Source organism: Urtica dioica, chromosome 6 (genome assembly GCF_054948205.1).
Source record: "Urtica dioica subsp. dioica isolate 48M chromosome 6, U.dioica_male_clone48M_v1_H2, whole genome shotgun sequence".
In the NCBI taxonomy this organism is placed as follows: Eukaryota; Viridiplantae; Streptophyta; class Magnoliopsida; order Rosales; family Urticaceae; genus Urtica; species Urtica dioica.
In genome coordinates this window covers 39,746,049-39,757,378 of record NC_142761.1, presented here as the reverse complement: position 1 = coordinate 39,757,378, position 11,330 = coordinate 39,746,049, and the positions used below count along the sequence as shown (strand labels likewise).

Genomic DNA, 11,330 nt, shown 5'->3' with positions numbered 1-11,330 from the left:
TGGAGCCAGGGCCAAATTAAAGTGTTGCTTCAAACAATCGTTGAGCCTTATCCATCTTCCTATTAGATCAAAGAAATCCACAAGGACATGTCAAACTAAGAGAAGTCAATTCGACGTTCACAACCAGAACCTATTGCAGAATTATCTTACAAGCGCTTTAAGCGCATCATTTCATGAATCTTCTTCAAAATGTTCTTTGTTATATAATCAGGTAACACGCCATCACAAATCATACCCTTGAGAAGCTTGAGAGCAACATCTATTTGTCCCACCTTTGTGTAGCCTTCGACCAGAGTGTTGTATGAAACAATATTCGGCAGAAATGACATTTCTTCAAATATTTCCTTTGCCTTCTCCATCTCACCTTGTATGCAATACCCATTTATTAACGTGCTGTAAGTTACCGCATTTGGCTCCCAACCATTTTGAATCATTGCTTCAAACAATTGCTGAGCCATATCCATATTCCCATTCCTAGCAAAGCCATCGATGAGAATACTTACAGTCACGATGTCTGGGATGATCTTTCGTTTCGCCATCTTGTCAAACAACCTCTTGGCTCCTTCCATATTGTTCGAACGACACAGCCCACATAGCAAAGAGTTGTATGTGATAACATCAGGAGTTAGACCTCTTTGAATCATCAACTCCATTACAGTTAAAGCATCTCGTGTCTTTCCAGCCTTGGAGAAAGCATCAACTAAGATATTGTATGTTACTACATTCGGGGTTACACCTTGATCCTTCATTTTCTCAAACAGCTCTTTCGCTTCTCTCGTTAGGCCCGACTTGCACAAACCGTAGATCAAAGAACTGTAGGTGTAGATATCGGGCTTGAGACCCCTCTTAGTCATTATTTCAAGATTGTCCGGTGCTTCTTTGGCTCTTCCAATTCTGCAAAGAGCATCCAACATTGTAGTGAAAGTAACAATATTGGGGAGGATTCCAGAATCGACCATCTTCTCAATGAACAGAGTTGCTTCTTCCACTCGGCCAGCCTTACACAATGCATCAATTATAGAACTGAATGTGACAACATCAGGCTTCATACCTTTTGTTGGCATCAACTTATATAGAGCTATTGCTTCCCCAATTTTATGATCTTTGCAAAGTGAATCAATTACAATATTACAAGTACGGACATTAGGCGAAACTCCATCTTTATCCATGTCAGCAAGAAGTTTCTCGACTTCTTCCCAATGCCCGACTTTGCATAATCCGTGAATCAAAGAAGTATAGCAAACTACATTAGGTTGAATACCAGAGTTGGTCATGTCTTGGAAAAAGCTCAATGCCTCCTCAATTCGATTTTCTTTACAGAGGCCATCGATGATTGCACCAAAACAGTACAAATTCAGTTTAATCCCTTCAAAGCTGATAATTCGCTTAAGCATAGTGATTCCCTTATGGGTCTCTCCAGCCTTAAAAAACCCGTTAATGATGGTCGAACAGGTTGCCTCGTTACACAAGTCTTTCTCTTTGGTCATCTTCTCGAATAACTCCATTGCAGAAACCATAGAACCTTCCTTACAAAGCCCGTCGAGAAGAGTACTCATCATGAACGAATCAGGACGAATCCCACTTTTAATGGCCACTGAGAGCACGGAGAAGCCTGACTTTGCACTGTCTGACCGCCACAAGCACTTGCCAACAATGGTCAGAGTACAAACATCGGGTTGGAAATCATTCCGACGAAACCTAACGAGGTGTGAGTACATCAAGATCACAGTGGAGAACTGATTCATCTTCGACATTGACCCAATCAATTGATTGAAACTCCGAAGAGAGGGCATGGGTCTCATATCAGAGAAGGTATTGAAGAGATGCAGAGCTTCGACTACAGAGAAGTCTTGAGATTTGCACCGAGTTTGGACCAATGTCTCCAATTGAGCACAAGAGCTACAATAACGAAATTGGGCACAGAGAGGAGTGAATTTACCGGTTAAGATCTGAAAAGCTTTCATCTTCGCATTCATCTCCAATCTCGCTTTTTGAAAAAACCAACCTAAAGCAACCTGATTATTTCCGGGTTGATTTGGTTTTACATTTCAATCGGGTTGGTTTGGATTTTAAAAATAAAAAATTAGTTATAGCGGTTCAGATTGATAGAACATGAAAAATTCGACTAACCCAATCTGATTACACCCCTACTTTCTACACTATATATTGTTTGACTATGAACTCAAATCAGGATGGTATTTGCAAACCTCTCTTGCATTGTATACACACATTATATTGGTGCACATAGTACATAAAGGGAAAAGCTAGGGCTAACAAACAGGCCTGGTATTTTCATAATACCCTCGACTAATAACCTGATCCGCGAATACGATCCACGAATTATCGCCGTAAGGTCTTTAGTCGTCATAGCCGATCAATTAGATTCCACATCTCAGCTGCGCCGACCTGAATAACTGAAAAATGCACCGGAAGTCGTAGAAGAAGTTGTGCAAGCCGAAAATGGAGGGAGGCATGAGTTTCAAAGACTTATGCGGTTTCAATCAGGTGATGCTCGCCAAATAAGGTTCAACAAAATACGTTGTCTCTTGCGGCCCATATTCTCCAAGAAAAGTACTTTTAAAAGGACTCTTTCTGGACGGCTCCTGCCGAGTCCCCCTCAATCCTTTGGAAATCCATCTTGTGGGGCCGTGAAGTTCTTGAGAGAGGTTGCCAATGAAAAATCGGTGATGGTCAATCAGGGGAGGTTTTTAGCGATAAATGGATTCCTTCTCACCATTCCCTCAAACTTATCACAATGCGGCCCCATAGTACACTCCACCTGAAGGTCGCGGACCTGATTTCCAGCCCGTCGCGTTGCTGGAAATTGGAAAAAGATTATATGGAATTTTGATAAGCACGTCGCCGATTCAACTTCGCAACAGAGATAAAGCACGTCGCCGATTCGACTTCGCAATCTGATGGGTTCTGGGGCTCTCTACAGAACCTCAGAGTTGCGCTGAAAGCCCGTATCTTCATGTGGAGGCTGGCGAGTAACTGCCTTCCAACTTATGGTACGATGCTCTTCAATCGTGGTATAAAATGCCAAACGCATTGCCCTATATATGCTATAGTTATAATTCTGTTTGTCATGCTTTCCTGTGTTGTGAGAGAATTAAAATGATGTGGAAGACGATGACCTTTCGACCACTGATTCAGCGTCTCCGCGAGCTTGAGACAAGAGAGTTTCTGCGCAAGATTTGGCCTTTTGTTGAAGAGAGAGAGACATCTTTAGTTATTGTTGCTGGCTAATTTGGCAGGGTCATAATGATCCTGTTCATTTTTTCCAATTTTTTTTATTTTACCTTAAAAGTTTACAAATTAGCGTCGCCGAATTTTTTATTTTATTTTATTTTTATTTTTATTTATTTATTGTTTTTGCCCCCTAATTTACATTCATGAGTGGGTGTTCAATGGGTCGGAATAAAGTGTCACGGAAGGGTTGGACATATGCACAAAGCCACATGTACACCAAGGGGGGCCTAGCTACAGCCCTCCCTCAAATTATTTTCTTTTGCAGTTTTTGCTAGTTTTTATTTTTTATTTATACATTTTACCATAAAAATTTACAAAATCAACCCCCTTGAACCTTTTTTTTTTATCGCATATAGTCCCACTAGTTTACATTCCTCGCTTCGTTCCACATATTTCGATGGCTTTTAGAAAAAAATTAATGTTTGTTTTTAAGAAAGAAAGTGATGCTTTAGCAATTTTTTTTGTAGTGCAATTTGCAACAACGACGAACTTTCTAGAAATTTTCCATTATAGCATAACTATGAGCTTGTAATTTTTTTTTTATAAGAAGTCGATGATTTTAGAAGAAAATAGATTTATTTATTTTATGAAATTCAATTTAATATGATATTATGATAAACAAAAAATCATTCGATTTCTTTGCAGTAATTTATGTTATTTCCCGAAATATATGTTGTTTATTTTTTTATGATATCCAGATGAAACAAGTTCCAAAGCATCAAAACTCAATAGAACCGTATCAAATCTTAAATAATCCGGTGGATTAAACCGAAAAAGTGAACAAAGAAACTTAACATATCGTGGCGTTAGCTTTGTCACGCGAAGACTGTATTCCAACGAGACAAATGTTTGGTGACATTGGTTGGAACTCATGGACATTTTTTGGTCGCTCTTCATCATTTTTTTTACTTAAAGATGACGATGTTACACACAAACATCATTTCCTTTTTCTTTTAATAACCGCTGAAATATTGTTTTAGCACTTATAAAATTGAACTTAACGAATAGTGCCAATTACAATAGAGAAGTACAGACAAATGATGTAAAATTGTGCTAGCTATGGAAAAAAGGACCTACGAAAAAGGTTAACATACGTTGTGAGAGCAACTTGTTTTTCAGCCTCGCCTCGGTTCGTCTCATCTCTGGTGTCATATCTTTAATTTATATTTTTATACGGCTTCAGTTACAATTGTACGTTCCTCCGCTTACTAGGCTGCTTAAAAGAGGTATATACATTGTCATAAATAACAGTACTGCGTTGAGATATTTTTGGCATTTAAATTGATGGCTGATTGAATCATCTAAGTTCATATACATGATGCAAGAAAAAAACGTTATAATTCATCAAGAGACGCTGTGTGTGCAGTACTTAAACAAGCTGATGAAATGAAGTTAAAAATAAATAAACATCCTCAGAAACATTACATTTCAGAATCTCTCTATATCCTGTCATCTGGTACGACAATAAGGGCGCATGATCTCTGGCCTCAAATCCAGTTTTCCACACATGAACAAAACACATCGAGGTAGACGTTCGCTTTATCCTTCTGTCCAACAAGACTATTGATGTTAGCTATATCCTCATTGGAGAGCTACCTGATTACTCCAGGTCGCTTTATTCGAGTGGCGGGCACATACTGACATGGGTTGCTGATTTTTTTTTTTTACATACAAGATGTGACACACCATGTTGTAGCAATGTGTGAGACAATCTGTTATGAAGCAATGAATATATATAATTTAAAGCAGTTCATAAAATAAATGACGCAAAGAAATGGTAACACAGCTTGATGCAGCGTCACATCCTCTAGGGGCAGTGTTCCTAGTGGAAAGAAAATTCACTATATGAAAAGTAGTCAATAGTTCACAATGATCTTATATGAATGAGGATCACTCACTTAATTTATAGCTCATCTATTATTCATAATATTTTTGCTACAAAACAAGAAGTCGATTGCTGAGCAATGACGAAGAGTCGACATGGCAACATGTCTAGTGGAAAATCTTTAAATAACTAAATAAATAAAACTTCACCCGCTTGGCTTCCAAGGGAACGACCGATTGCCGCCGTCACTGCGAACATAGGTCGAGTGTGAATTTGCAGCCACATGGAAGTATATCGAAATTCACCGTTCTTTGAACCTACTCCTAAATCTAGTTCTTCGAGGATCATGAGAACTCCTGTCAAAGGGCCATGAGAACTCTGTCAAAGGGCCAGGGCTCATTGTTTAGCACCCTTATTTTGTCATCTTCCCCAACAACATTGAAAAAGAACTGGTTAGAAGACACCTGAGCAATCTTTACAGAGACCCTCGGATTCCATAGGTTCAAAAAGAGATCGCGTAGGAGAGTGATTCGAATAAGTTCTGAGAAAAACCTTCCCTATAAGACCAAAGCGGACCGTTTCCTCCCCCTCCTCAATCAGCGTTTCATCAAGCTGGACGATTGCCTCCTCTTTCCCAAGGGAGAAATCTCTCAAATGACCAATCATCTTATCCATGGCTGACGATGGATGAAGCAAAAACACTAATTTGAAAGAAAAAAAACTCTCTTAGTGGTCCAAAGAGAAAAATAATATATCGATTGTCGTTTATAATTTGAAAACCCATATTATTTTATACAAAAAATTAGGTAAATAGCCAACTAAAACGTTTGAAATTGTTATATAGCCAACGTTTCATAAATCTTAAGTAAATAACCACAAAGATGACGTGGCCTAATAAATGGAAGTGTGTATTTACCTAAGATTTACGTCTGTAAATATATGGAAGTGACTATTTACCTAAGATTTACGAAATGTTGGTTATTTAGCAATGTTAAACGGTAAATGTGGTTATTTACCTAATGGACCCTATTTTTATATTGCTTATATGTATCCATATTGTTTTTCGTTGCCTACAATTTTATTTAACATTTTTCATCTATTTCAGTTTCAAAATAGACAAAATTGCTTGTGGAATATTCTAAAAATTACAAATGACACATTTGTGGAATAATGTTCTTGTGGAACAGAGAGAACGAATTAAAACTCCAATGAGCTCTTACAAAAATGCTAGTTGTTTCTCATTCAACAAATCCCAAAGAATACCAAACTTCATTAACTCAAAGATCTGGAACGACTTCTTGAATGGCTGTGTACGTACCAATCACGGCCAAAGCGAGGATGAAGAGCAATATCCTGACCAGAGCCATCATTTCGCTCCTAAATCTCCGGTGTGCCCCGGAGATCTCCATGTAACATAGGCATATGGTATTACCACGGTCTTGTCGATCGACACCTTTGAGCTCAGCTTTGATGTTGGTAGGATTAACGCGTGATCTCCGACTCCACGTCTGACCAAAACATCAAGTTCCCGATGATCGTCATTGACGCGTAGCTCAATATGCAAATAATGAAGCACATAAGAGCAGCTCCAATGCAAGCAACTAAAGTTTCTTTATTACTTATATGACAATGTCATGTCACCTTTTTTTGGACACGATAGCATTGTGAGTAGTTATGATTATGAAAATTGTGAAACTTTATAGCACCGATGTCCACACTATCTATTATAAAATAATAATAATAATAATAATAATAAACACCACTACTTTCGATAGAGTGAGACCCATTTCAACCACATTTTGGTGCTACCAGCATTGTAGTAATTTTTTAATGCAAAGTGCTACAATTGATGATGTAGATGAATAAAAAATAAAAATACTTTTTTTGATGATGTGTAAGAATTTGACAATTTATGCATTGGAGTTGCTCTAAGCAGGACCTGTGAGCGTGAATAAGGAGTTATTATTACCCATTTTGAGAATTTCTATAAAATCAGGAGTTGCTCATATTGTCGAGCCACACTATCGAAAAAATGATGAGAGCCATGACGAGAACGAAGAACTATGAACTTCAGATATACACTACTCCATCAAACTCCATGCACCGCTTTATGAGCACATCTATGCAGAACGCTAGGAGTGTTATTCCGAAGAACATCACCAAGTTCAGCCATCCTCCCGAGGCTGCTTACGGGAGTGAAAGTAATCTGATAGTTGAAAAGTTTAAGTGGTAATCGATTCAAAAGAAGAGCAATTTTTGATATGGGATGTGAACCTATTAACTGTTAGATGTGTGGAGTCTAATCGGCGTCGAAGTGACGACTGAAGACCTTACAACGATGATTTAGTGAGATATAAATATATCAACTAGCTATAAAGTGTTTATAATGTTTATGATGAAATAAATATGATTCTATTAAATATGCTCGTATTATAATAAAAACAAGAATATTGAAAGAATGCATGTATACAAGAAAAATAATATACGTTTGCAAATATGAGATGAGCTAATTTATACTAGAAATTTTAGCTTGGGCATGTGGATGATAATGAGGTGAAATTTCTTTTCTTCCGTCCAATTAAAGGAATGACAATTTTCTTCCCATCACATTTCATGGAAGGAAGAGTTCCTTCTAGAATCAACGAGCTTTAAAGTTTCGCGTATCTTGGAGAATGCGTCTTCGAGTAGCAGTCCTCACATGCTAGTCAGCTCATGATAACACATGTAAATCTCAATCTGAATCCTACATGAATATTTTGAATATCGGTTTGGTTTCCGCGCCTAGTTGTTCGTGAGAGACTAGTTCTTCCTTTGTGTCCCTCTAGATTTGAAGCAGGCCGTAGCTTTCTTGGACCTACACACTAAAAATTGCTCGGTAAGATATTAATCTCGATAAACACGTCACAAGCGACAAAATATCGCTTCTGAAGGCTTATTGTTTGTAATAGTTCATTTCATGTTATGACTGTAATGGCTTTACATTTGTTTTCATCAAATGGTTTTTAAATCAATATATCTAGTATCTAGTATGATGATTGTTAATGTTGGACTTCGCCCTCCATCTAACGAAAGATGGATTCGGCCCAGTACAAGTAAATTGGGCCCAAGCCCATACATTTGTCTTTAGTAGGTTATGATAAAGTAGCTTGTCGATAGATTCGAATCTCAGCTCGAGATAAACGGTCCCTGAAGACCCGGATATACAAAGCTCGCTAGCCGATCAATTCGCAACCACCTCTCTTACGAATAGGTCTCAAACGACAGGTGCCATGAGGGGCATTAGTGAGTTTCGACTGACGCATAACGTGTCTTGAACAACTTGGAGCTCACAACCTCGTCTTCTCATACTATAAATATAAGACAATTAGGCCTATTTTGGGGACGTTAGTTTTAAATTGTTATTGTTGTTATTAAAGTTCTCATCTTTTGTACTGTTCTTGAGCGATCTTAATACAAACAACTCCGAGCTAATCTTACGTCGTGCTTTTTGTCTTTGTTTAACTACGCGTTTAATTTTCAATTCTTAGGAAGATCAAATTTAGTCTTGTTACGGAGAATTGAGGCCTATCTATAAATCCAAATCGACTCATTTTAACCACAAATTTGTCGTGACTGTTTTGCTGTGATTTATCGTATCAATAGTGATTCCACTTGAAAAACTAATCTACCCAATCAATCCGCATTATTATCGTTGGTTGAACTCCTTGTATAAAAACTTTGGCCGATGTGACTAAGAGAGAGAGAGAGAGAGGTTTTTTTTCGGCCATAATGACATGTCCAAGGTTAACTTCATTTTTTGTGGATTGAGTAACACATGTACAATTTCAAGAAGAAAAAAAAAGTAACACATCTACATGTTTTGGAATGGTTATAAATGGACAAGAGTTATCATGGCACACAAGACGAGTCCAAGGCAGTCGGCCAAAATTCAAACTCTCTCTCTATGTTTTTATAAAGCCGAGATCTAGAATAGCCATATAATTTATAAAATTAACTTGTAACCATCATTTAATTTTCTTCTGCCGGCACACAAATCCTAATCCTAGGTACGTTATTTGCGTTTATTTGTAGACTCTTTTTGCGGTTGCTCGTGCATCTCAAAATCAAGGTTGAGGTGAGACATCTGAGATTAGAATTCTAAAGTTTCTACAATGTTCAAACATCTGCTACAAGAGGTTGGTACAACTATTTGTAATAATTTATACATTATACAAGATCAATTTCTACACCCAAATCAATATTACGGTCCATCAATATTGATCATCGCTTATCAAAATGCTCTAAGAACGTCATGTCATGTTCGTTTATGGATTAGACCATATATGTAATTTCTGGACTCATCGCCTAATAAAATGTAAATCAAGCGGACACCGTTGGTAGAGACAAGTCTTGCTATTTAATCGAAAAGCAACTGAAACATTGAAAAGAAAAATAATGAAACATACAACAACATGGCTAGGAATGGGTGCTTCTAGCTAGTTATTCCCACCCAAATCATAAAACAAATTCTCAAACATTTCCATATGTTGTGACTGCAACGCTATGGCCACGGATAAACCCCCATGATGATCACTTGGGAAAATGAAAGCCTTCTCGTACTTAACGTTCCCCGGTCCCATGTAAATCGGTGGACCCCATCCAAAATCAGCGTCAGTGAGCCCCATCTTGGCCCAACTGGTGATCTGGACATTCGGGCCGTAGAACACATGTGACCCTATTTTTGCAGCCCTTGGATCATCCGGCAAAAGCGAGAGATAATCGACCGCGGATCTCAAGTACTTGTTATCCATCCGAACCAAGGTCTTGTGAATCTCGGAAGCCGCGCAATTTTTGAGGTCTCCCACCCGAGCGGCCGACACGCCGTGAAAAACAGCGTTGCCAATGAAGCCACGTGGCAGCTGTGGCTTCAACCTATTTCCGAATCTAGCGTCCACCGGGAACATGAGCCTCGTCTCTTCTCCGTCGCCAATTCCACGGGCTTTGCAAACGCATTTCCAGATATGCCCTGCCAAAACCTCAAAAGTGGAAAAGCGATGATCACCGCCGTTAGGTTTCATTAGGTCAAGCTGGTACCTCGTGAGCCTGAAGACCGAAACCTTAACGCCGTTGGTTGAACTGTAATTAGAGATTTGGTCGGCCGGACCGTACTGTGAGTATTCAAGGTGATCGAATTCTGGCCGAGGAGGGTCGCGAGGGCATAGTAGTAAATTGCGGTCTAGAAACGGCGGAGTTGAAATTTCTAGACCACGAGCGATCTCCGACCACGATTTTATGAGATGGAAAGTTGCTGATCCATCAAGGCTGTGGTGTTCTACGAGAACTCCGACTGAAACGCTACCGCACTTGAAGGAAGTCACCTGATGAAAATCAATTCACAAGATCTATCATTATTTGATTTAGGTTAACTGGAATATATGTATATATATATATATATATATATATATATATATCAAAATAATATCAATATATACCCGCACGGCCAACATGGGATAATGTGAAATGTCTTGACTTCCGTCATCAGTGGGAGGGATGAGAAGGGACATCTCCGGCGACGGAGCCAAATCTCCGAGGGCTTCGAGGTCAGACTCGGTCTCGGCCTCGACGAACGGGACGCCCTCGTCGTTACAGTCGATCTCCATGATTCCGGCGCCGTCGAGTCTGCACCGGCCGGCCATCGGGAAGAAGTGGACCAGAGTCTTGCTCAGAGACTCCCTCAGCGCCGCCGCATCCACGGCTGTGCCTTTCACCGCCGGACGGTAGATATGAACGGTTGAGTTGTAGCAAGGGAATGAAAACGTTTTGTCGAGCGGCGTAAGAGGAATCGAATGCCGAGGTGTCTTCTCAGCCGGCTTCACTATCGAAGTCTTCGTAATCTTCATCGTCATCATTTTTTTTTCACGTTGATCTCCTCGATTCTGGTTCTCAAGCAAAACAATTTTTTTTTTTTTTTTTTTTTTTTTATACTTGATGGAGAGATTAGAAGCCAGATTCTAATCGAAAGCCCTAATATTTTATGTCCCAAATATGTTATAATTATGTTTGTTAATTAGCTATAAATATAGGTATTTATCACACTTATCTTCTACATATCGCATATTTATATCACACTTATCTTCTACATAACGTAACAGATATATACGTATTTAATTAATACCTTCTAAATTTATAGATAGACGAGTTAGATGCCAGCGTGTTCTTACGATTATCGTTGTTGATAATTTTACATTTCATAATAGAATTTTAATAGTGGTAC

The 11,330-nt window shown here is 38.8% G+C and overlaps 1 protein-coding gene and 1 pseudogene across 1 annotated transcript; both read right to left on the bottom strand.

Moving 5' to 3' along the window:
* Window positions 1-28: 28 nt before the first annotated feature.
* On the bottom strand, window positions 29-1,751 carry LOC149394079 (uncharacterized). Its single transcript, XM_089617565.1, has one exon. The coding sequence runs from the start codon at window positions 1,743-1,745 to the stop codon at window positions 147-149; it is 1,599 nt and encodes a 532-aa protein (XP_089473691.1). The 5' UTR covers window positions 1,746-1,751; the 3' UTR covers window positions 29-146.
* A 7,801-nt stretch (window positions 1,752-9,552) lies between these two features.
* Window positions 9,553-10,956, bottom strand: LOC149394078 (shikimate O-hydroxycinnamoyltransferase pseudogene; annotated as a pseudogene).
* Between the last annotated feature and the right edge of the window lie 374 nt (window positions 10,957-11,330).

What these genes read in the sequence shown, in the direction of transcription:
- LOC149394079 (XM_089617565.1), bottom strand. Translation starts at nt 1,745, where the DNA reads ATGAATCAGTTCTCCACTGTGATCTTGATGTACTCACACCTCGTTAGG.